The following is a 27,950-nucleotide window of genomic DNA, read 5'->3' on the forward strand; positions in this document are numbered from 1 at the left end:
TATGTCCGAGGTCTAACTAGTGGTGTGTAAATAGATTTTCAGACATGTGTGCTATCTTTTAGCTTGATTTACATTTTCAGTTCATTTGGAGCTGTTAATACATACAAATATACTGTATATTATCAAGTCCTGTCATCTACCTGCCTCTCAATAAAATATTGTATAAATGGGCATATTTCAGACATAATTGCAAATGTTGATTAATAATGATTAATTCATTTGAAAACCATGATTAACCTGATGTGCCCTGTGATTGGCTAGCGTGTACTGAGCATCTCTCCCAAAAGTCAGCTGGGATAGGCTCCAGCCCCAGAAGATGGATGGATGAATGATTAACCCGATTAAAAATTGGCGACTCTAAATTGTCCACATGCATGAATGTGAGTGTGAATGGTTGTTTGTCTATACCGTATGTGCCCTGCGATTGGCTGGTGACCAGTCCAGGGTGTACCCTGCCTCTCGCCCCAAGTCAGCTGGGATAGGCTCCAGCATAACCGCGACCCTAGTGAGGATAAGCGGCATAGATGGATGGATGGATGGTTGATTATTATTATTAATTAAATAATTATAATAAATTAAATGCCTAAATGTTAAATGCCTTATTTTTGCAAAACCTCTTAAATTAAATCTGAATGTCTACACTTCAATTACGTTTTGATTGTTTGAATTTAAATCTATTGTGTTGATATATAAAGGCAAAATCATGAAAAAAAAAAGCGTAGTCATTGTCCAAATACTTGTAGACCTACGTGGAGGTGTAAGCTGATCATACGAGGTGCAGGAGGAGCTCGGTCCCTGTAGAGGTTACTGGGGCAGAACTGATCTGCTTCCATCTGACTCTCCCTGAAAGCACTGAGATGAGACTCTACATTCCAGTGTGTGTCGCGCGTGTGTGTGTGTGCAGTCTCTCATGAGTGTGTGTGTGTGTGTGTGTGTGTGTGTAAAAGAATTGCAGTTGTAGATCTGGCAGAGCTGTGCCATAGCGAGAGGCTACATAGGTCAGGCCATTAGACTGCGGCAGAGGCTGGCTGGAGCTTCTCTCCTGAAAAGGAGTAATTAGTATACTTGTCAAGTGAAGTGCCACGGTGCTGCTCGCCTCCCATTTGCCCCCTCCCTCGCTTGCATGCACACTTGCAAAGAATCACTCATCTTGCCTCCTTATTCCCTGCCTTCTTGCTAATGAAATGCTGCTGCTGCTCTCATTATTTGTGTACACACACACACACTTCTGCCTTAATGTGAGGTGAGCAAGAAGCTCAACAACAACAGCAGACTCCAAGTTTCACCAAATAGAACAAAATGCCACTGCCGGCTATCAACATGTGCGATCTGGAAAATGCTGAAGCCCATTATGAATAGATCAAAAGGAGCCTTCTAACATTCTCGCAGTGTTAACATCAAACATAGGACATTTATAACCTGGGCTTCTGTAAAGGAATGCGACAATAAATCTTAAGGGCGCTCGAATCACACGGTTACAAAACACGGAGCGGCAATCTAATCTGGAGCTGGGCCTTGGGAAAATGGAAAAGGTCAAATAGCTAGCAAAATTGCCTCCTCGTCCAAAAAAAAGTATGTCTAAATCTAGAGGCACATCGGCTGCTGTCAAAGAGGGGGGAATAGAAAGAATGATGAAAAGATTGAAGCATAGCAAAGATGGTGGTGGTGGGGTGGGGTGAGGGGTGTGGGGTCGTAGCTCCCCCTGTGTGCAAGCATGTGACGATGCCACAGTCGAAATGATATACAGTTTATTTCTATATAGGGGTGTAACAATTCATCCACTACATCAATGTACCGATTTATATTCCTATGATCCAACTTCATCTATCTGTGTTCAGCAAGTTTCCATTCCGGACGACATATTGATCTAACATCGTGTAAAAGGTAATCAATCGATAGAATCAATACTAGGAAATAAAGCATTGGATTTAAGCACTGTGGAGGGGCCTAAAGCCTGATTGGAAAGTATCAAACACATTGTTAGAGAGGAGAAAGTCGGTAAGCTGTTGGCATATAACCTTTTCTAGGACTTTTCCCAAGAATGGCAAGTTTGATATGGGCCGATAGTTTTTCGATACTCTGGCATCAATACTGCTCTTCTTCAGAAGCTTAATGACAGTAGTTTTTAGGGCCTTTGGAAATGTTCCAGTCTGAAGTGAGATGTTAGCTAGATGCGTGAGTTGTGGTAGCAAACTGCTCAGCACAGACTTTAGAAATCTAGTGGGTAACTAATCAAAGCAGCACGCTGATGGACTGCAGATGATCTCTTCGACTGTCAGTGACAGGTATGAAATGCGTCAGCTCGAGATGTCTAGCTGGCTGCAGAATAGTTATTTGTGTTGTGGAAATGATTGCATTTTTTATACCTTTGTTGGGAAAGAATGTTGCAAACTCATTGTACTTAGATGTAGACATGAGTTGTAAGGGCAGTGAAACTGGAGGGTTTGTTACTTTGTTCACTGTAGCAAACAGTATACGAGAGTTGTTACTACAGTTTGTGATGATTTCAGAAAAATAACTTTTCCATGTTCTATGCGAGGTTTGGTTGAAAACACATAGCTTTTCTTTGTAAACCTCTTAATGAACCTGGAGCTTTGACTTGCGCCATTTCCTTTCGGCTCTCCGGCACTCTCTTTTCTGTGCCGTGACAGACTGTTCTTTTCTCCATGGCTCCCTTTGCTTACTTTGAACCATTCTGACCTTGACAGGAGCAATGGTATCCAAAACATATACAACACTTCAGTTATAAGAGCTCAACAGATCATCAACGTTATAACGCAGAGTGTTTAAAAACCTCATCCTTGCTATAAACTGTGTCCCTGTGCTGTTATCAATGAGTCTTCTGGTTCTACAAAGGTAGAACCAACTGCTGGCTTGGGTGTAACAGACAAGTCAAAGAAAACACAAAAGAGATCAGACAAAGCAACATCCACAACATTCACATTTGAAATAGCAACACACTTAGTAATGACCAAATCAAGAGTGTGCCATGGGTGGGTTCAGTCACATGAGTTAGACCACACATGTCAAGGACAGCAGTGGGTTCTTTAGCATGCCTCTCATTAGCTACATCCACATGCAAATCTGTGGTGGTTTGTAAATGGTAATATAAAGTATGGAGTCTGTTTTAACACCATTTTGAATGGCACATACTCGAAGAAGAAAAAAAAACCCAAATGACAACTTTTGGGTGAGTATCTTGTCCCTGAATAAGGCACTAACACCCCCACCCCTCTGGTTTTGTCGCGTTTCAGAAACAAGGTTGAAATGAGGAGGACTATACTCAATCAGGACAGCGTTAGCTGTGTTTTTGTCGAGCCATGTCTCAGTTAAAAAGCTTGTTGATATCATCTTCAATACATACTAAACTCCTTTGAATACACTGATTTATTTACAAGCGCCACCCGATAGTATTTCATTCTGCTTGGGTGATGCACTAGCTGACTTTTTTTTTTTAGAAAAAAAACAAGAGGAGGAGGGATCGGGGAGGAGGGATCGAGTTGGGGCTGTAGTCATGGTGGGGTTGGAGGAAGGAAGGAGGGAGAGAGCAAAACAAAACAAGGAAGGCGCAGAAAACAATTTGAAAGCCTGTATCGATCCAGCACTGGTGATTCTACACATATTCCACAATCCCAAAGGCACCATTCTTATGTCTCTTAAATGCAAAGGTGAAGAGAAGGAATTAAAAAACGACAGCGAAGAGCAAAGGAGAGCCACTCACCCAGTTGCGGGGTAATGTCCCTTATATAGAAGTCTATTGATCTTTGCCGCCCTCCTTTGGCAATCCCAAAGAACCAGTCTGGGACTGAAGGACGAGTGTGACAAATATGTCTGCTGATGGCTCTAAAGCAGCCTGTTAGCTAATTGCCAGCAAAGACAATTATCTTGGCATTGTTTCATAATGGAAAAACATCACTAGTGTCTAATATACACACAGAGAGATAGCAGAGGTGGTCGTGTAGAGAGTCCAGTCTGCAGAACAATTCATTTGCAAGAGTCCATGAGGTCATGAGGAGACTGCCTAGATGCACTAGAAAAACAGATCTTTCCCTTGTCAATGCATCTGAGTCAACTACAATAATAAAAGAAGTGTAGCGGTGAAACAGACACACAACCGCCTCTCCTATCAATGTATCTGAGTAGACAGTAATAATAGAATAATAATAGAACCATAGTAGGGGTGTCACAAGACACCCAACTCATGAGAAGAGATGATGCACAAGACTGGGTCTACAAGAACGAGATCAAACGAGACTTAAACATTAACTTTAAGAAAAGTACAATGAAAAAATATGGCTGGACAAAGTTTTTTATTTAACTAAGTCACAAAACAATGCAGGTGCATTTTGAAATGTGTATTGCCCCACAAATTGAACGATGTTGTTGTCCACAACACACAAAAAATGCTTTCATGATAATATTTAATAATAACTAACAATATATCATCGTAATTAATAAGTAAGTCATATTTCCTTCAATATGTAATTTGTCTGTAAAGTTGTGGAATTGCTGTTTGAGCAATGCTTGAACAATGCCAGCTCACTGTTGTTATCTACTTGTCTTTGCCTATTTAATGTATGTCAGGGCTGTCCAGTTGTCCTTTGATATTTACAAAAATAATTATAAATATACTGTATACTGTATATAACTGTATATATATATATAATGCATATATATTATGAAAAAACAACATTATACATATATTCAAAGCCAAATCTTTGTGTTTTTATTAATTATCAGACCGGCATTACACGGTGGTCTGGAGGTGGATCCTCTCCAGATCCAGATCCACTCCCGCTCGTTTCCACGGCGGATACTTCACCTTTGTTGTCGTTTGTATTTACCGAATAAACACATAATGCCAGAAACACTTCCTGTCTTTCACTTTTAATGTGCACCCTACTCACTAAATATATCAACCATGTCCCTAAAATGTCAGCACGGATCTCTTCTACGTATGAGGAGTGTTATGAAGTTGGGACTCAGCCAAATGTAACAAGCTTAAATAGTACCACTCAGTGATTAAGGGTGAAGACAAGGGCTGGGTGATATGGACCAAAACTCATATCCTGATATATTTAGGTTGAATATCGATATATGACATATATCCTGATATTTTTTAAACAAAGTGAGTTTAGACAAAATCAAAGCCAAATATGCGTGTCAAGATGTTTTTTTAAATTTTAAAGCTTCACGCATGAATCACAGAAAAAAAAGCTCAAATCCCCGGTTAATAACTAAAGAACAAAATATGAAGGAGTGCCCGATTTAAGAGGAAATAAAAACTCAAAAATACTTAAAAATTGAACAGTAGCATTTTTCAGGTAAACATTTTTAGAAGACACAAGCATGTCTTTATTTTGCGCCAGGTACACCAACCTGTCAACTGCATTAGGCTTAGCAACTGTCTGTCTAACCTCCTTGAACATTTGTGGGGTCGAACTTCTCGTGCTAAATAATTGTGACTGCGAAGCTCGCTGGACATCGTGAGTCCATCGTTTTCAGCAGGTTTTTAAAGCCGTTTTTTCCACTGTTGCAACAAGAACCGTATCTTAGCAATGTGACAGGACACCTCTTTATATATAATAGCACACCACTTTGCTTTTCCTTTCATGAAGAATGCAACAGGAGTGCGCCAGACAGCGCGCAGCGTCACACATTCCTCGTATTGGAGTTTGTTTAGGTGGTGATGTTATGCTCTGAATTCAAAGTGCTATCACAGTACTGAGCTACCGCTTATTCTTTGCCGACTAATTCCTCCACCGCAGACGCTGTCGCTTCGACAGGAGCCGTCGGGCTTCTGCTCCGCCCCTCCTCCCTCTTCCTGTATGCAGGGATGAGGGAAACACAGCGCAAATCCAGTTTTGATATCGTGCATTAACTAAATATCGCCCAGCCCTAGTGCAGACAAGTCCAAACATCTACGTGTTTTGATCTGGCAAATGTTAAGTAACTTTGATCAAATGTAGAATTACTACAGCTTCTACCTGGACATTAAGACGACAGCAGCTGTTCAACTCCAGCAGAAATATGAATTAAAAAAACAAGTTGTGGCGACAAAACTCATGTTTCTGTCCTGTCAGTGCAGCTAAGTCTATGGCAATAATTGAAGATGAAGTGTGGCGACAAAACAAACACACATTTCTGTCCTGTCAATGCCTCTAAGTCACTGATAATAACAGTAGAATAGTGGCGAAACAGAAACACACAACTCTGTCCTGTCAATTGGTCACAGTCAAAAATAATTTAAAAAAGAAAAAGCATGGCGACAAAACCTGTACTACACAGTTAGTCGGCAATAATAATAAAAAACTAAGTGTGGCAATGAAAGAGATACGTATATATCCTGTCAAAGCATTTATGCCGACAATTATAATAGAAGGGTAGCGACGAAAGAGATGCACACCTCTCTGTCATGTCATCGCGTACAAGGCACCAATAAAACTACAATAGAATGTAGAATGATAATAATAAAAGAAGTGTAGCTACAAATCAGATACACAGCTCTCTGTCCTGTCAATTCATCTACGTCCACCATGGTAACAAAAGAAGAAGCAAGAGATCCACATCTCTCTGTCCTGTCAATGCAACTAAGTCTATAGTAAAGACCAAGTATGACGACAAAACGTGTCTGTCCTGTCAGTGCATCAAAGTCAACAATAATGACTGAAGAAGAACAATAGTGGCGAAACAGATACACATATCTGTCCCGTCAATGCGTGTCTAAGTCAACAATAACAATCATTACAAAATCAACTGAAGTTGAAGTTATTTCCTACATTCTAGATGCAAGTTTAGATATTTAAATATGACACTTTCAATGTATGATGAACAAAGGCAAATCATGTTTATACTGTATAAAGATGGAGGGAAGCAGTGTAATATTATCTGAGACCGTGTGTGCATCTTCCTGGATGAATGACCAGCTCTACAAGCGGCACCGACTTGTATTTTGACAAGCAGTAGATAACGCTACTGTAGGTCCAAAGCAATCACATTTTGACGTTGACAAATGGCCGTGCTGTGGTGAATTTGAAAATAACGCACATCCACTTTCATCTCGTTCATGATTAAATCGCAAGCACATCTTTTCTGATCATCTCTGCCAAAGCAGAGTGCAGAAACGCAGGCTTCTGCATACTGGAGGTCTATTAAAATCATGGTGATGCAAGCTTAATGTATATGCTATTACTCATTCTCTTTGTAAAAATAATTATCCCAATACCACATCGTCAGTGTGTTTTGCAGAGGGTGGCTTTCTGAAGGTATCTGGACAATATCTTTGACAATTTCAAAAAAAATATTAGAATCTGGAGTTTGCTTCCCCTGCAGCTCATCCATCAGCACTACTTCGGAACAGTTTGCTTTTTTTGTCACTTTTGGCCAACTCAATTTCCTCAGTGGAAGGTTATAGAGGGGATGCAGGAGGAGAAGGAGGAGAAGGTACGGTAGACGGATGCAAGCGAGAATGAACAAGGAAGGACTGAAATGTTATAAATAACACTGATGAGATGAGCTCACATTGATCCAAATAGCAGTTGAGGGGCGGCGGTCCTCCTACCGCTCAATTGTCAAACCTACTAGAAGTAATCTGTTACTCATTTGGATTGAACGGGAAAGGGAAAATAGAAGTAAACTGGAAAAGTGGGGACAGGAACAGAGGCGGATTCCAAAGACAAATGACTGCAATTAAGACTGATGGAGACAGTGATCGAGAGGAGAATGAGGCAAATGGAAACGTGTTACTCACGCATTCCACCTTCCAGGTCCTGAAGAAACCTGTCCAGGATTATGCGAGCCATCAGCGCAGGAGACAAATCCACCTGGAAGACAGGACGAAAAACGTAATTAGTCTCACAAAATAAAAGTAGCATTTGATAATAGTAGTATTTGATGAAGAACCACAGTTTTCAAAGAAATGGCATACACAACAAAATGGTAGAAACTAGCTGATAAGGGGTTTGTGTTTAAAAGAGTGCATCAACTCATACAGTAGTTTGTACAGATAAATATATTATTATTACAGGTTCTCAATTGTATTTCAAATCGGGGCTGTGTGAAAATATTTAATTCCCTTGGGCGGCATGACAGAAAATAACTACGAACCACTGGCTTATACAAATATAAAGAAAACTGCTATATCACTCAGAATATCAGGTCAGTACTTGGGGCGTGACAAGACACCCAACTCTAGACAAGACGATACAGGAGATTGGGTCCACAAGAATGTGACGAGATGAGATTTGAACATTATTTTTTAGGAAAGTACAATAAAAAAATATGACTGGACAAACAAACTTTTTTTATTTAACCGCGTCACAAAAGAAAGAACTGAACTGTTTATTGTCCCACAAATTGACGCTAAACGATATTATTGTCTCATTATTTGAGACCAAATAAACCACTAATGTTATTATGACAGGCTATGGCTATGTCACTTAAGTGCTCTCAGCAACTTTTACATCAAATGAACAGTGTTGCAATGTTCTCGGTTCATGTTCTGCTGGTTGTCGAAAAAAGTGAAATATTTAATAAATAAATAAGTCATAAACATGTTTGTCATAATAAAAAATTATAATAATTGCAGATGCAGCAGCGATACGACACAGCGCCGGCAGTCTGCCCTCCCATGCAGCCCGCCACCATAGCTTCAAAAAAATCCTCAGGGAAACCCTGATCACCATAATAAAATAAAGTCACTGTCAATAAATGAGACTCAGTACAGCATTTCCCCTCTTACATTGTTCTTCTCTTTGTCTCTTGCAGGCCTTTTTCCTCTTTGTGCTTATTAGCCTCCCCTCCATTAACACCTCTGGATAGCCAAGAGGATGACAGGCTTCTGGTAACTAGCATCCCTGAGCTGACACGTGAAAAATGGCAAAAATCACCAAGATTCCCCCCGCCTGAATAAAAGGATCACCTGATTAGTTCAGGTACTCGCGCCTCCCTAATTTTCATATTAATCACCAGCCCATTACCGGTCTCAAGTCCGAGACTGGATAAAGATCACACCACTGAGGAGTCAGAGGACCTCTTTTGTTCTGATGAAAATAATTACTCTTCAGCAGCTTTCTGATCAGATTTCATTGTTCCCCACAGCTGGAGAGTGGCGCTTATACTTCATCGTATTGGCATCCATTCTAAAGCCTGTATGTTTAAATGACCTTTACATAAAAAGTCTATATTAGGCATAAAACGGCAATATTCATGGGAGACATCTCAGGGCGAAAAGGCTCTAGGAGCAGTTTTCATCATTGTTAATCATTTCTTTCCATTGGAGATATATTGTCTCATAAAGGGATGGAACTACATCAATTAGTGGTCTGAGAGACCATGAGTGCTTGGTTTAAATGTTAAGTAGCATATTAAAATGACAGTTAAATGGTTCATAGACGGTTATCTCTGAGCTGGATTCAGTCTTTTAAAAGAGGGGGAAAAAATCTTGTGTCAATTAAATAGAGAATGAATAATGACAGTTAGCTTTGAGGCGCCACCGATGCATGTGAACTCCTCTGATTTTAGATTAGGAAACACTTGACTGGCGTAAGCCCCGCCATAAAAATTCTAATGTATGCGTTTAAATGGGCAAAATAAGATGGAAATGACAGGACAGCAAGGCAGAGAAACGGCAAATAAATACATGAGCATCTGACTTCACAAACTCATCTATTTGTGATAAATAATACTGAATACTACAAAGCCCCGTTCCCGAATTCTGCCAAACACCGACTTTCACCTTATCCGCTTGTCTTTGCCCGTTTACGCATTTCACCAAGTGTGCCAAGGCCAAGTGTTCCCAAACAGAGACTTTAACGACAGAAGAGGGCTTTGTTGTCATTTCTGTTGGGCAGTGTTGTCTGTTAACAGCTGATTTCAATTGTTTGTTTGATTAATTCAGGGATGTTAAGTCATTCATGCTATTGTGTAGTCATTTCCCATGATCCTTCAGGTATGGAAGCAGGAAGCTATTTATATCATGAGCAGAAGCTAAGCGTCCACACGTCAAAAGATAGATAAGCCAAGAGATGTAACAGCTTTGTAGGGCTCCCGATCTCCAAGCTGTTACTGTGTTGGCCAACGTGCTAACCACTAGACCACCGTGCGGCCCCACCTCTCTATATGAGTGGAATAAATAACAAAAATAATGGTTTTCTGCATTGAGATTGAAAAGCCGTTAATTCTCTTATGGAAAAAAGTAACAATAGACATTTATATTTGTATTTTCTTTATCTAAAGATGTAAAAAATATAAACGCAACACATTTGTTTTTGCTCCCATTTTTCATGAGCTGAACTCAAAGATCTAAAACCTTTTCCTGTACACAAAAGGCCCATTTTCCTCGAATATTGTACACAAATGCACAAAAAGCACATTTTGGAGTGGCCTGTCATTGTGGCCAACCTAAGGCACACCTGTGCAATAATCAGCATCTGCATCATGTCCAGTAACACAGATTTAGACAGATTGGGCGAGCGAGACAGGCCTTTTGTGTACATACAATATTCAGCTTGTGAAAAATGCCAGCAAAAACTAAAGTTTTAAACGTTTATTTTTATTTTTTTTACAAAGCCTGCACATGTAATTGTCATAATTGGTACCCTTGAGTTACCCTAACACGCAACCTTTACGACATCATGTCAAATTAAAGAAGTAATGAAGTGATAGGAGGAGGAATTAACAGCTGAACCCTTCCCTCCCTCACCTGTCTGCAGTTTGCGGCAACTTTGCCCGGGCCGCAATTTGCGGCAAATTGCTCGATAAAAACACACACAAAGTATTTTCACATCTGCTTGACGGGGGTGAGAGTTAATTACATTAAATAATTGATAATGGAGCTGACCATTTAACCAATTTTGATAATGACTAACAGACAAGAGAGAAAATCAAAAACCGCTGCCAACCTCTATATAGGCATTGATACATAAGGACATCAATGAAAGGGGATGATGGGTGGGGGGTTAAACCATTACCTCATTGGCCAGCTCCAGCAAGACGGGAGAGGCGGGATGTGCCTTGGCCTCGCTCAGATACCTTCATTACGACAAAAAAGAAGAACAAAAGCGGTGACAACAAATGGGCCACAGAGGCAGACAGAAGAGGGCTTTAGAGGGCTAGCCGTGACATGCTAATGTCCCTGATGACTTTGCCCAGGGTGGCATATGGCAAGCTCTGTGTGGTTAAAGCAGCGCTGCTTGGAGGGCTTCAAATTTCCCTCGAAGTCACGCATGAATACAATGGTTCGTTAGTTAGGTAACCCCTGCCGCCCAAAAAGGCTGTTTTCCCTCCCCGGCTGAAATTGAACTTTCCCTTAAGGTTTGCAGGCATCTAAAAGATCATAGCAACATACAACAATGCTTTCCACCCCCATGGGACAGTTCTTGTATTGGATCTCATTAGATTATGCAGGTGTACATAATGTTGTGCTACATCTGTGGTATAATACTAGAATTTCACTCAATATTTGCCCTAATGTCAAAGTGGTTAAGGTTGCAGCAGAATATTTACCCACCCAAAATACATCAGTACACCTGTGCATTACTTTTTGTATGGAATCCAACTAAATTCTCACTTAATTGAGCAGCCATCTGGACTGCATCCTGAATACAGCGGCCTAGCAAGTGTACAGTACTGAAAGCAGAGTAATAACATAAAGCAGAGCACAGTACCTTTGGTAGTGGCTTTCAATGACATCAGGTGCATGGTGCCTTGAGATTATTCTTTTGGTCCGTTTCTGTCATGAGAAAACACGGTGATGTCATCAAAATAAAAAATAAAAAATACTACTGGTACAATAGAACCTCGGTTAGCATGTTTGTCGGTTATCATCAAAAATGTCTCAGTTTGCGTACATTTTCCAGACAGTGTACAATATGGTGCGTGTATTGTCATGTTATTAATACGCTGCGTGAGTCCAAATGTGTTCTTAATGTATTTTTTTAATCACAAAACATCCTTGTTAGCATCCTATTAGCTTGTTAATATATGGAAACAGGAGCTGGGAGTCATTTCCATCACCCGTCTATGATGGCGGCTGACAGTCAGCGGCTGACTGTAGTTCTTTGCTAACTAACACAGTTACCCCACAAGCCTCTGCTTTTCTTATTGATCAGGGCTGCAAAATAACCAAAAATGGTGCCAAGGAAAGTTACAAGTGCCAGCCTTTCATTCATAATTTATATGCATTTTAAAGACTTTTCTGCATGTACAACTAAAATAGTAACTTGAAACGTGTTTAGTGTTAACATTTTTGCCATTCTGGAATGTTTGAACTGTATTTGCCTTATTTCTTATAGGAAAAATGTATTTGGTTAGAGTACGTTTCGGTTAAAGTCCGACAGATTAATGACGCTAGCCAAGCCCCCACTGTCGGTTAGCGTCAGCCCCGTTTTTTCAGTTCACGTTGAAAATGCGTGCCAAAATTTTGCCTCCATTTATGTACATTTTCTATTAGCGTGCAATACTGCACGTGTTTTGTCATGTTAGTAATACACAGCGTGAATCCAAGTGTGTTGATGTATTTTTAGCACAAAACGTGCTTCCACAGCGGCTGAAGACTGATTTGACGCGAGAATCTCGCGTCACATCTGCAAACAAATCAACAAATCGGAACTACAGTACGTTCCTCATCACCGAAATCCAAAATTATTCCAATTATTCCATATTTCATTCCAATAATGAATAGTAGTAATCATTTTTTGTTTATTTTTCCTTGTTGACCAGTCTATGGTGTACCCCGCCTCTCGCCCGAAGTTAGCTGGGATAGTCTCCACCATACCCCCGCAGCCCGAGTGAGAATAAGCGGCATATTTTCTGTTGTCATTTCTCGCCACATATCAAGCACACGGGTGGGTCAGCCAGCGTCATTGGCAGTCAAGGCAAAATAATATATCCATTCTGAATTACACTCTCTATTTTCTTCCGATATTTTTCTTTTTAGGGCCGTAGCACACTGTCAAGACGTTTTTTTCGTGTCTCATTGATTGAAGAAACTGACCCCAACCCTTGCTCATCCAATCAGCAGTCAGAACACAGTGTAAATGCATTCACGGACTGGCGGTAAGTCGGAGATTTCAAACTCTTTGCACATTTTCTCAGTTTTGAAAAAATAAAATCACAGAACTCGGCGTAGGAGCTGCAACAAGAAAGCTGAAGAGCTGCATGTGGCTCCGGAGCCGCGGGTTGCCGACCACTGCACTAGACGACCACGAGATGCATTCACAGACACTCCAAACATCACAACAACATCTTTATTATCCGCGTACGTGTGGTCTAAATAAACTGAAATACAAAAAAAAAAAAAACAATAAATAGATATTTTCACTAATTTTGTAACTCTTGATGCGGAAGTACAATTTGCTTCATTTAAGTATGATTGCAAATCCCAAAAAGTGCACTCAAAACATGCAAAGTCAACTTTAAATGACGTGGTGTCTTTGAACGCAACTCATCATTGCTCATAATAACGCTGTTAAAGTGTGATTCAAATGTTCTGCTACTATTCCAGAAACTGTTGCTCGGCAAAAGACATTTTCAGACGTTTTCTATCATTTAGCTTGATTTCAATTTTCAGTTCAGTTTAGAGCTGATAATACATACAAATATATATAACCCTGTCCTCAATCCTGTCCTTTATCTTTCCCTCAATAAAATTCAGTTAAAATGGGCATGTTTCAGATATAGTTGCAAATGGTGATTAATCATGATTAATAAACAGATTAATCTGATTAAAATTTGTAATCATTTGACAGCCCTAGTGTTTTAAAATTATTACCAACTTAGGGTGAATGAGATGTGTTTTTGGAGAGAGAAAAAAATAATACCAAATATTTGTTTACCAATTATGTGGAGTCGCAAATGCTGAATCGTAAATGTGCGGGGATCCACTGTACGACTATACTGTTACTGCAGATAAATCACATTCTATTTAACGATTGAAGTGTTTTACATCCCTATGAATAAAATAAAGGCCGATATGTTGAGTCTTGGCGTCGCTTACATGCTGTGTATTCTGAATAAGCACGGGAGCTCTTGGGTCACAGTGATTTATTTTCAATAAGTTTCCTGGAGGAGAGGTGGGGGGATCAAAGTGTGCCAAGGCTGCTTCGTGCACCCCTACCCTCCTTCCCTACCTCAAACCTCCATTTAATATCACGACAGTGACTCTATTCCACAAGCTGACATTTCCATGCAATCTCCTCAGTGATGAGGAGGACAAGGGTTAAGAGAGGAAGAGCAGTGTTTATAAAAATCAACTTATTTAAAAACTGCAACACACATTTAAAAAAAAATAATGCAATTCCACAGGGACAGCCAGGGTGACTGACACCTGTCAGGCGGATGATAAATGACTCCATTTTCCGTCCGTGCTGCCTTCTGCCACTGGCGGCGGCGGCCATTTATCATCATCGGCTGTCAAGCGTGGAAAGCGGCAGTGACAGTGCGAGTCAGCAAACATTTAGCACACGCAGCCGCACTAGACGGGGAAATTATTATTGTCAGAATAATAATGGTTTAGCATAATTTATTACAGGTCCACCAAATAAGCAGGGGCTAGATGTTATTAGACAGATGGATGGGGAGGCTTGGCAGCCATCCACCGAGAATCGGGCAGGCAAGTGCCGTCAACGTGAGGAAGAGTGGGTGGGTGTTTGAGGGGCATCCTCCAAACCAATCAGAGAGCTGGCAGTTCAATTACAAAGAAATAAAGGGACATTCATCATTCAATTAGGCACCTGTCAGGGCTCACAAAGGAAGAAAAGTTCTAACCTGGTACTCCAGGGAGAAGATGCTCAGAAGAGTGGACTGCGAGTGACTGGAACAAATAAAAGAAGGACAAAGTTAATTACCAAAGAGCATTGCACATAGACAAAGGAACAGAAAGGGCGGGGGGGGCTTCAAAGCTGTGGGGCCAGATGCCCTGTAATCTAAAAGAACATGAAAACAAGTGTGGCAAAGTTGTTCCAGATGATCACCTCTGACAATGGAGGCCGTGGGAGGGGAGGTGAGTGAGATATGAGAAGGTTTTATATCACTCGCTCATGCATTCCATTTTTTTTTTTTTTAAGACACATGGAGTGGAACTGTGGAGGAAAAAAATATCTATGTAATACCTGATTACTTGTACATGTTTGAATGGTCGTGTAGTCACAAGAGGGCCTCGCTTTTAAGACGGGCACATGTGAAGCCCCCCCGCAGCAACTGATGGGCTTTGAAAATGGAAACGTTCACTGCAGGAAGCAGTTGCTCCCACGACGCAGGCCATTCCTTAAGGTTGCCAGCCATAAGCTACATTCATCCCGGGCTCCAGTCAATGTCAAACACAACCAACCTGGGAAACATGCACTGCAGTGGAATAAGGGATAATGGATCCCCTTTGCATATTGCAGGAAACATTGCATACAGTATGTAATAGGAGGAAAAGACACTGGATGTTCTGCTTTTGTGCCTCATTTTGTATTAATAGCTTGTTATAGCTGTTGTGGCCTCCTTTTACCTTTTAGCTGCTGAGAGGGTGGGGATGGGCCCTGGCGTTTGAGACATGCTTCAACAGAGACGCTGAACTCCAGAATGAACTTGGTGTGGTAGACTTATTACCGAGACCAATATGGCAAACTGATGATATGACATTGACGTCTTAAAATTCCATACTTTTTCCACAATCAGCAAATAGATGTACATAATCATCATGTACATAAATTATGGAATTAATCGTTTGTTTTCATTATTCTGATCAATTATTCTGAAGATGTATGACACTGTTTCTGCCTAGTCCGTTACAAGCTTAACTTGAAAGAGTGGACAGTTAGAGCTCACAAACTGACCATTATATACTGTACATTAATATATGCATTTCACCTAATTCCATGATAAAGATGTCTTCTTGGATTTTAGTTGTTTGCCATAAACAGTAACTGACCCGTCAGGATAAACTGCACATTCCATCACTCTGAGCCCACTGCAGAGATGAGAGGCATCATCCAAAAAAAGGCTAAAAAATTTAGAGTCAAAGACAAAAGGAGAGAAACTTTGAGGACACGGGGGAAAAAAAAAACATTGCTGCTTCAGCATTAATTTACAATGATGCTTGGGGACGAAGGGGGGCCACCGCAATTAAGGGGGGGAGGTGGGCATTAAATGGTCAACTGTCAACATGTGGACACTTAAGGGAGGGGAAGGGGTGGAAAAATGTCTTCCACACTTCAACCTTGCACCTGAGCATTTCAACAACATTACAGCCTTATTGTTGGCATGGGACCAACGCGATCCCCCCGCTGGAACAGACATCTGTTAGGTTTTAAATGGATTACTCCATAATGAGCATGATTACGGCCTAATTGCTAAATCTTTACCCTGTTAACTTTAAAAGGGACATAAACTGCCCTTAATATCTAAGAAAATATATCTGCTTCAAAAGCACAAAGATCTTCTGGAGCTTTTGTTTTTACTTCTTGGGTCCGTGCATTTTGTAATGTGATCAAAATGAGACAAAAGCAGTACCCTCGTATACAGGTGAGAAACAAAAGGAATGTTCTGAAAAAAGTTCTGTACTGTATACAAAAAACAGAGCAATATGAGATGAGTGGCCAGATCTGGACGCAAACCAAGAGCAGTTTGGGTTTAATGGTGTCTCTCCAGTTTTACACAGCAATACCCCTTCTTCCATTAGTAGTGCTTTAGAAGTGACTTATTTGAAAATTAATGTATCACTAACTCCCCTGGGCACAGTAAGCTTGCTAGATATTAAAATATGGAGCCAAAAGCAACCTTACAGTTGTAGCAGCAGCAGCAATTCCAAAATAACTACTTTTGCTTTATAAACCCCTTAGGTTGTGCAATTTCCAGAAAATGCCTCTAAAATCACATACAACTGTTGGACTAAGGGGCTTGTTTTTGCTTTTTCCTTGGCTTTTTGTGCCACTTGTTCCAAACAAAAGGTATGTTAAGACAAGAACATCAGAAGTGAAAAAGCACAACAATTAAAATGTTAATAAAGGCTTTGTGATGGTTAGTTTGACTTAGAAATGTCCTATAATACTGTATAATTTCATGTAATTGTTAATTATTTATAATATGAAAACCATATTGGATGGATGAATGAATGGATAAAAAACATTTAGCTATATTATATACATTTGAAATATATCATCATAATTTGAGTGTGAATGGTTGTTTGTCTATGCACTCCTCATCAAAATTTTAAGACCAGTTGAAAGTAAATTGCAAGAATTTACATTTTGCACTGTTGAGCTTCAAAATGCAAAAAGAAGAAATGGGAGTGAGACAATGGGAGTTATCAATCAACCATTAAATTGAAATAGGCTGTTCATCGGCTGACCCCCTCCCCACACACCGTGCCGTGTGGAAAACATCTAAGATGGGATCTGCTTGTCATGCCACTAACTGTGGAAGCCATCGGGACCGTCAAGGTTAAGGTCTTTTTCTTCAGAGAACAAAACTTGCTTCCACATTTTAATGTCCCATGTTTGGCGCTCTCATGCAAATCTCAAACGGGCAGTTTTGTGGCGTTGAAGAAGATGAGATCTTTGAAGACATGTTGTCTTCTTAAAACCCTTTTCTCGCAGATGCTGTTTGATGATTTTTGGACTGCACGCGGCACTAGTAACAACCGTCATTTGGGCCCCGTGTCTTGATGGACAGCCAGTCGGATCCGCCGGCTAAGGGACAGTGACTTTTTTTTTTTGGGTCAACCACTTGACTTTTTTGTTACATAACCCTCAGGATCTTTTAAGACTGTCTTACTGCGTCCAACATCAGCAGCAATGGCGCGCTGCGAGAGGCCTTGATAAGGCACACACACTTCATATACAAATAAAAGGTATTTTAAGGACCCTATCTTATTATTATCAATAAAATCTTGAGGTGCACCGATTACAATTTCTGGCTGATCACCGATCTTTAAAAAGACGGACCTGCTGATTCCAATTTTGGCCGATAACATTTTTTGTCAGCATACACCTTCAATGTTCCAATCTTAGTTTGAAGAAAAACACTGAACAATACCTGTGGAACAGGACCAACCTGGTTTAACTGCACATGATGTAGTTCTCTCAAAGAGAAATGAAAAGTTTAGAAAATTGCTGTCCAAACTACTAAATGATGTCAGATGCTTCAGTCTTTTATTTTTTACATTTTAAAAACTTACACAACAGGTTACACTGCAGACCTGATTTGAGCCTATTACCAAAAGTAAAGTGCACATCCACCAAAAATGGCTGTTCGTCTAAGTCCACTGCTCATAAGCGCTAACAGTGGGACGCTGCCTGGCTCTTTGCTCCAGCTAGCTTTAGCTTTAGCTTTAGCTTTAGCTCGATTACTAGCTGTCAGTCTTGCAGAGCAAAAGGGGACAGTGGCTGACTTTCAGACCTTTGCAGATGTGGATAAGATCTGTGGATGAGATCAGTTTCATATGTAAAGATCGTCCAGTCGCTGATCCCCCAAAGTTAAGGAAATCAGCGCTGATCTATCAGGGGATTCATAAAATCCTTCATAAAATCTCAACATTCTGTGTGTACTTGACAAGGAAATTCATCTCACAATTCTCCTTTAGACACATCATTTCAACATACAGTGAATTATAACGATCAGATCTATGTTTTTGTTAATATTTGTTGAGACAATCGATCAATTAATGTACATTTCTGCATGAAAAAACATCTTTGAATTGACCTTTGCTGGAATTAAAATTAAATTTCACTCTTCTGACCCTCTCGTCATTTAGAACATGAGAAAACAGAAGGCTGGGAAACAGTAGAGTGGCTAAGGAATCCTTCACTTTCAACCTAATTATCTTCCTCTTACAATGCAAGACGGGGGAGGGCAATAATATGCACCCCAAAATAGTCAAGCAACCGATGAGATTAAAAATAATTAGCGCCTTCCACTTTGTCATTCTGCTGGTTTGCCTGTCTGGTCGCTGCTTCAGGCTCAGTTAAGTTTGGTGATCAACTGCTTCGGAATGTCACAAATTCAACTTTCAATTAGAGAACTGTCTTTTTTTTTCTCCATGACAGAATTTGCAATAAAAGAGCAAAAGAGGCTAAACACAGCCCATCAACCAAATTAATATGGGATGGGGGAGAATTTGAGAATATCAATTAAATTCACAATCTTCCAATTGACAAATAATTAATTATAAACAATAGCTGTAATTTAGGTAATGAAAGCCACCTGGCTAATGACATGAGGATCATATGGTGCCGTGGTACCATTTGGTGGATCTGCATGCTTGATGCGACACTTCAGGGCATGCTAATTTAGACAGAGAACAGCATCTTTGACTTTTCTCCATCACTGACGATGGAGCTAAACAATAAGGACAACAGCTAAAATTCATATATAAGAACTTCACTGATGAACAACAGTATGCAAAACATTTCCTCTGCCACGTGTCGATATTCTATCAAAAGACGCACATCTAGATATGCTAATGCGACTAATTACCCACGCTGATAGCCAAAATGCAAACATCTGTTTCGCAGCACATCACTATGAAAATAACCGCGGGGTAAAATAGTTTTTCAATATGTGTTAAGTGATATAATTTGACTAGAGGAGGTAGAAACAAACACATATATACAGTAATCCCTCGTTTAGTTCCACACCCGACAAGTAGTAAGGTATACAGTATTAAACGTTTGTGTCATTGATTTGCACTACGTTAATTTGACCTTGTTTTGGTTTTCCACTCCATTCTGGCCGTCTTTGGATTTGCTGCAATATCAAAGATGTTCTGTTGTGGTATGTAAATGCCACGCCACAGAGGATACACATCACGGTGTTAAACTGTTTAGCCCGAAATGCTCCCACACTTTTAACATTTTTGTCTTTTTTTATTTTGCTTTCCTTCTCTTTCGTTGTCGTTGCCGTTATCTCTCGCTTCTTCCATCTTCCCGCTCCATCAGCCAAACGTCCGCTGCTTCCTCTGCATGGGTGATGTAAGCGAGTTGGTGATGTAAGCACACGTGACGATTTGAGGGAGAGAAAAGTCCACAATCATTTTTTGTAATCAGGGCATTCGAATTACTCGAGGAATCGTTTCACTCTAATTATCTTTATTATCATTATGTTATTATTAGGGATGCTCCGATAAGGGTTTTATGCTGCCGATTCAGATACCGATCATCCATGACTGAGATCGGCCGATACCAATCACATGGATTAACTGTGGATTTTTCCATTTATTTATGTGGTACTGGTCAGGGGTACCGTTCCAAGGGCCCCTTGCAAATAGGTAATTATTAAAAAATAAACATTTGGGTGGATTGTCTTTTTTTTTTTGCCTTAATTTGTGTGAAACGATTTTCGTACTATTTTACACAAACCTGAATTTAATTTGATGCATATTTTGGAATAGTGTAATATAAATACATGGGAAATAAACGGTTCAATAATTTATTTTTTAGTTCAAGATAAGAAAATTAACATAAAAAACAAATAAATATCTTTATTAAATAGAAATCTGTCCTGCTTAACTTAAAACAGAATGAGTTCAGTGTCCAGGTTGCAGGGGTCTCCAACTTGCATCACTATTAGTGGTGTCAATCTGTCTTTTATTTTTTTATTATTATTATTTATGACTGGCAACATTTAAATTGTACACTACTATATTTACCAAGCAGATCTCCACTCAAACAGTGTGGCCATCATCTTTCTGCTATTTTGTGATCATTTGTCATGATTAAAAAAGGTATAAGGTCTGAATTGAACAGTTAAAATAAAAACCTACTGACATTTGAAGCAAACATTCTTTGACACTTTGGTGAGCTACTCAATACCAGCTGATATAGCATCACCATCATAAGGCTGGACACACTATGTGTTTATGTTCATTAAACAACCACACACAAATAATGTTTTGAAGACTATACATAATTAGTGTAATGACAACAAAAGAGCAAAATTGTCCAGTGACACTTGAAACAGTTAGTATGTACCCCATGAAAGTGATATCCATTTGTAGGGACAAAACATTTGTGGGACAAAAAGGAGCACCGAAGTAACCGCATTGCTTGTTTGTTTTAAATTTGTTCAAAATGTCACTGTGGTAAAAAGTCATATTTGGAGTCTGAAGGCGAGAAGCTAGGCAGATAACTATGGACAGCTAGTAACCACTGACAGCTAGGCAAAGCATGTAAACAAAGATGCAAGATAAGTCGAACGTCAAGACGTTTGATAAGGGAGTGATCAAACATGATGGCATCGATTGGCGTAGCCTGTGTCAAGCTGTCAAACTGAATCCATAGTTTTGATTCTTGTAGAAATACGAGACAATGTGTGTCCGTTGTCGGCTCAATACGCTTTTTGTGATCGGCATTGAACAGCATTTATCGGCATATGCCGATCACATGTTTTCGGGCGATAGAGATTGGCGGCCGATCGATCGAAGCATCCCTCGGTATTATTACTGTGCCTGTTGTGAGCTATTTCAAGCCTTCAATACAAGCCTGTTGTTTTGGCAATCAAGTACGATGCTTGTATGTTTCAGCAGAAGCGCTGTTTATTCAGTCTCAACTATTGCTTGATATCGAAAGAAGCACAACAGCATCTATGGGAACTGAAAATACATTCAACTCACTGACACTGAAACAGGAGCTCAGAGCATTCACATGGATTTGCTCATCCCTTTACAATCAATATGCTAAAAAAATAACAATTAACAGATTACTGTAAATTCCGGTGTATTAGCCGCAGACACAAAATTTAGAGGAAAAAAAAAAAGATTCGTACGTATATGAGCCACACTGGACTATAAGCCGCACATGTGTGCATAAAAAAAATGTCATAAAATGGCATATTGTGGCGCACACAAGTCTGTGAGCACCAGGCAGCTCTTTGACAGGAGCCAATCATGAGCTATGAAAAAACCCACGGCGAGCTTGTCAATTGGAGGAGGTCATTACTCAATATAACAGTCTGACTCACAGCGTCATCTTACAAAAAACACTAATCTGTTGAGAAATGTGGCGGAGTGGGCGGCCAAAAACATGAGACGGAAGCAATAATGGAATAAATACATTAAAAAATGGGTAAAGCATTTTATATAGCATTCACACAATAAAAACTGTAACATGATTTAACATTTTCGATTGTGCCCACAACACTGCCAAAACTCCCTGGCCATATTGACCTGCAAAAACTACTTAAAGCACTGTAATATCCATTCCAGGCCAGTAGTTGGCAATGTTACTTAGTAAAGAAACACTATACACATTTGTATGGAAACAGTATTATGTTGTTGTGTAAACAAATGTCCAAAACTTGCTCTGTTTTAAATCAGTGTTCAAACAGAATTGAACTAAAAGTCATTCTATCGTGCCCTAAACTGTTAAAGACAAAGCACACTGAACCAACATGAAGGACAATGCTAATGCAACGGTTTGAACAGCTCATACTGTCCGAAAGCTTATTTTCTCAACATGCACTTGCTGTACATCAAATGTATCCAATAACCTCCCCAAAGACAGTTTCTACCCTAAAAAGTGTCCCTATAAAATAGTTTACAAGCAATACTTTACTTAAGAGGGATGCTTAGCTCAGTGTTTTTAGCTCAATCAGCTGAAAAAGCATTGCAATCTATTGAATGTACTTGGACAACATCTCCTGATATGAAGAGGAAGTAGTCATTCCTGTGCTTCCTAATCAAGTAATTGATTGCATCTATTATTCATGAATCCCTCGGCCTGACGTGAAGCTGTAAACTCAGCACGGCTTTCACTTATTTTGATATTGCTCCTCTCGGCTTGCGCTTCATTCATCCTTTCATCCTTCAAGGGCCCATTTAAGCACGAGATATACGAGCGACCGGAAGTTAAATGTGACGCAACGCACCGGAGTTTGCTCGAGAGCTCTCACCAACAGATAAACTTCCTGGCTTCAAAATACATGACTTTCACGGTTTTGATACTGTAGCTGTTTTCTTTAAATGTTTAAGTTGTACTATTTAGAATTTGTACCACTGGTGGCAGGAGGGGAAAGTGTAGAACAAGAAATGGAAGCTATTACGATATAGCACAACAGTACGCATGTTCTTGGCAGCTCAGTGCAATATGGCTAAACAGACACTAATGATAACTATGTTAACTGTCAAAAAGATCCATGAACAGTTAGATGGGTTATTAGCCTGGATTATCAACAAATCCAGTGAAGAGTCTACTGGAGACTCGGAAATGAATACACGTACTGCTCTTTTCAACAAGCAGCAAGTGATGCTGTGGGCCCTTCCCTCACCTAAAAGTACTCAAAGGCTGCTCAATTTTGTTTGTGACATAAAGAAACGGCACAAAGAAGTGACACAAGAGAATTTCTTTGTATTATTTGTACAGTCGTGGCCAAAGGTTTTGAGAATATCACAGGTATTGGTTTTCACAGTTTGCTGCTTCAGTGTTTTTATATCTTTTTGTCAGATCTTATGTTACTATGTTGTTCCCCAAGCCACTTCGTGATCACTTTTGCCTTTTGAAAAGGCTAGTTCTTTGATGGTTGGGAGAAGTTGCTTCCGGCAGTTGTTCTGGTACCATTCTTTATTCATGGCTATGTTCATAGGTAAAATTGTGAGTGAGTCCACTTCCTTGGCTGAGAAGCAACCCCTCACGTAGTAAATTTTGCTGGACAATAATTGTCGATAAACAATATTATTGTCAACATTATTTTGAGGCAATTTTTTCATTACTGTAATGATGTTATACGGCACTATAATGCGAGTACGCCGTATCAAAAGCAATAAATGTTAAGTATTTAACTTTGTAATTAGAATGTCTAGAGCGTTTAAATAAAAAATAAAAAAAAATAAGACTGAATACACGGAAACAGGATGTAAAACAATAGTTACCCAAAACGTATTGATTAGAAAAAAACAGATCAGGAGAAAACCGAAACATGAATAGTCTAAGGGACACTACGCCATATTTATGATTTTGAATCAGTCACTTTCCTTCTTGTCTGAATATTTATAAAAAAACAACAACTTACAAATAATGCGGAAATACTCTGAAGTTCACATTGAGTCAATGCAGACGTCAGCTCATTTGCATATACACTTGTGTGTTTGAAGTGTAACGTTTTGTCCGAGTTGTTATATGAGGTGTCATGAGTCTCGGCAGCTGAAACGTAAGTTCCACCGTTATGTATTATTTATTTGTCTTTCTCACAAACTTTTTCATGTCACAAACTGATGATGCACAATGGGCTGAAAAAGAGCTGGTTCGGTGTTGTCCAGTGCTGGTCCACATTGCACCTCCTGTAGCCTGTGTTAACCAGACAATCATGATGTCACACATGATGTCAGCTGGTCCTTTGTGGCAGGGTTGAAATGCAGTGGAAATGTTTTTTTGGAATTAAATAGATTGCAGGAAACACTGCACAACTGTTTTTTAATTCACAAAATTCATAGTCTTGAATACTTTTAAAGGGTCAAATTGTTTTCTAAAGAAGTCTGAAAATATTTTCAAATAAAGCTTCAAATATATTTTTTTAGATTTATAAACAAAATGAACTACAAAATGATAGAAATGTCTAAAATACCGAGATTAATATAATAATACACTAATATTTACAAAAAATAGATAAATAAAAATGATGTATAACAAATCATAATACAACTTTATTATATATTTTTAAAATGGCAGCATTTCCAACCAAAAAAGGGCAGATGTCTACTAATTAAACTGCATTTGCTCTCCATACACAATCCTTGTTTGTCATGTCAGCAAAATCATGCTTTGCTTTGGATCTTTGGATGAAAAGTATGCATACAAAATGAGTTGTGTGTGTTATTTAGGCTTTTCATTTTATATAATATACACAGCATGTTATTGAAGTCTCTATTTTCAGTACACTATAGTGCATACATGGTTAAAAAAACGCAAGAAAACATACACAGGGTATACAGTCAACAAGTTAAGATGAATGTGTAAAAAGCATGGATGCATTACACACTGGTTAAACACTGCGAAAAGAAAACACACACAAGAGGTACGATAAATAATCAATGAGCGAGTCCCTCTGCTTCGTCTTGAGCCGTCAAAAACAAAGTGTCTGGAGCCAGAGAAATCACCATATCAATGGCACATGCCACAACAAGCCTGCCCTTTGCGTTGCCTCCAAAAGATCATGCTAGATAAACCCCCAATAACTGAGAAATTAACAAATGCTTGACATTTGCTCAACATCCATTATTCTGACACTTGCCTCTGAATTTCAAAAGGCTGAACGCATGCTTAATCAACATTCATATTCCCCGAGCGAGCTGGAGCACCATATTGCAGCCCGCCTCGGTGCCAATGAAAACGACACATTAAGGGCCCCGAGTCAGAAAAAAACCCTTCCTCACGAGGGAGCTATGTGTGAAAGTAATGGAAGGGAGGAAAGAGAGAGGAGGAGGAGATGTGTCACACTAAACTTTATAAGCACTTCCCAAAACAGTGGCATCTGCACACCACCCAATGAACGACATATGACGAGTGGGCTGAATGGGGGGGTAATCATTACATCCACATCCATTCATAAAGCACCACAGAACGACAGAGAGAATTCACCTCCCCTCTCTTCTTATACAAAAGGGTGGAGAACTGAAGTCCCCCTCTGCACCCTGGGGAAGCCAAGCAAGACCTCAGAGAGCAGCCCATCATTTCCAATTCTAATGCACGGCGAGAGAAGGACCTAATAGGACTGATGTCACAAGTCTCCCTGCTCTGGTCTGCTAGATACTTGGGCAGGACACCACAGAGGGGGCACGATATTTGCATGTCTCTATTGTGACAGCACCGTGTCCAAAGCTTCAACTCCCACCCCTCACCATGCAGCAGCCCAGACCCGGAAAAAAAGAGAAGAGCCAGGCTGACAGATGACTCCCAACATCTGTGTTATGCAGCCGTTACAGATGAAGGGGTCCGCACAGTCCGTCTGTGGGACCCTCCCACTCTCCACCCACCTCCACTCATAATCCAACAGAGAGAATGACAGACCCTCCGTGGAAATTACCTTGAAATTGTCTCTTACTTGCACTTTGTCAAAAGTTTGAATCGTCCCCATTTTGTGTCCCAAATTGAAAGGCAATGATTATAAAATGGGCCGATGCATTATTCATTGCTTGCTATTGTTTAACATCACTGCGCAGCACAGGTGGTCCTCGGTCTACAAACGGGTTCCGTTATTACAGCTGTGATTTAAATTCAGTATTAGTGCAAGTTGGAGCATATACCTAAATAATACCTTAATTAACACCTAAATCAGGGGTGCCCATTACGTCGATCGCATGTGTCACCCACATCGTAAACGTCACTTTGTAGATATCATATGACATCAGTCAACTGACATTAACCTCTCCTCCGGATTCACTGTTGTGCCTCCGTGGCAAAGTAACACCCAACCCCCCATCACCAGCGGTGCCCCGACAACCCACCACGCCGTGCCACCCCGAACACGGCCAAGCAAAGCATCGGCTCAATCACGCGCCCTGTGCGGACTGCCACGGCAACTCCTCGCCGCTGGTCCAAAAAGTCCACAAACTCCCAAACTCTACACAGAAACACGCCCACAAATGCTGCTCAGATTGAAATTACAGAGATGTCCATTATCTCCTGGTGTGAGGTATTAACCACACGAGGCGCCATAGCAGCAAATTCAACAATGTTGCAACTTTGGCAGTTAAAGGGCTACATCGGCTTTAGTTATAGGGGGAAAAAAAAACAATACCAATATCAATATTTTAATGCCACTATCGGTAGGCCGATATTATCAGACATCCCTGGATTAAAGTAAAACTATTACGAGAACAAAGACATATTCTAACAAGAAAAAGTTATTTTATGGAGAAAACATTACATTATGGGAATAAAGTAAAAATATAATGGGAATAAAAGAATAATATTATGAAAAAATATATGAAGATTATTTAATAAATAAAATAATTATTTCCGTCAATGAATAATGCAGTATTAATTATTAATACATTTTTGGGGGAAAATGAAAAAAAAAACACAAAAATGGGAAAAAAAAAAGAGCAAATACCAAATTTGATACTAATAATGCACTTTTTCACCTATATCACAAATCTGAGATGCAGTTTTTTAATTCTGCAGAATTTACATTTTGTACTGTTGGATCTTAAGAAGGGTCTAAGTGGAGCTTATAATGCAAAAAGAAGAAATGGAAGTGAGACAAAAAAAATGATTAAGCAATTTATTGCAAAACAAGCATTAAAATGAAATAGGCTGTTCATCAGCTGATCAAAAGTTTAAGACCATAGCTACAAAAATAAACAAACAAACAAACCCTGACACCCCCCTAAATGTTCAAAAAGGACTCATTCTTGTTAATCACCTGAAAAATTGGTATGGCATGCTTGATGTCTTAGGTTAATTGGCGACTCTGAATTGCCCGTAGGTATGAATGTGAGTGTGAATGGTTGTAGGTCTATATGTGCCGTGCGATTGGCTGGCAACCAGTCCAGGGTGTACCCCGGCTCTCGCCTGAAGTCACCTGGGGTAGGCTCTAGCATACCCCGCGACCTTAATGAGGATAAGCGGCATAGAAGATGGTTGGATGAGATGCATGATGCCAGTGCTTCCAGGAGGCTAGTGGGAATATTGCTCCAGGTGGTGAAGATCGCTTCACAGAGGGCATCCATTGTCTGGAACTGATGTCCATTTTTGTCAACTTTCCTTGCCATCCATCCCCAAATATTCTTAGTTGGATATAGATCAGGGAAACACGCAGGATGGTCCAAAAGAGTGACGTTACTTCTCTGGAAGAAGTCCTTTGTCAGGCGGGCATTGTGAACTGCAGCGTTGTCCTGTTGAATAACCCACTCATGACCACACAGACAGTCATGAGGGATGCCCCATGCAACATCTCCACATAGTCATCTGCCATTTGACGCCCCTGCACAACCTGAAGATCCATTGTTCCATTGAAGGAAAAGGCATGTCAGA

The 27,950-nt window shown here is 39.9% G+C and overlaps 1 protein-coding gene across 5 annotated transcripts in view; it reads right to left on the minus strand.

Moving 5' to 3' along the window:
• cdin1 (CDAN1 interacting nuclease 1) overlaps positions 1 to 27,950 on the minus strand; it is an 81,716-nt gene that overhangs the window by 49,816 nt on the left and 3,950 nt on the right. For all 5 annotated transcript variants that reach the window (XM_054797517.1, XM_054797518.1, XM_054797522.1 and 2 more), the window contains exons 3-6: positions 14,767 to 14,812; positions 11,667 to 11,731; positions 10,971 to 11,031; positions 7,751 to 7,823 (exon numbers count right to left, since the gene is read on the minus strand). In XM_054797517.1, coding sequence (XP_054653492.1) covers positions 7,751 to 7,823; positions 10,971 to 11,031; positions 11,667 to 11,731; positions 14,767 to 14,812 — 245 coding nt within the window. The remainder of the gene's footprint in view (positions 1 to 7,750; positions 7,824 to 10,970; positions 11,032 to 11,666; positions 11,732 to 14,766; positions 14,813 to 27,950) is intronic.

The sequence above is a fragment of the Dunckerocampus dactyliophorus genome, chromosome 13 (assembly GCF_027744805.1).
Source record: "Dunckerocampus dactyliophorus isolate RoL2022-P2 chromosome 13, RoL_Ddac_1.1, whole genome shotgun sequence".
Lineage (NCBI taxonomy): Eukaryota > Metazoa > Chordata > Actinopteri > Syngnathiformes > Syngnathidae > Dunckerocampus > Dunckerocampus dactyliophorus.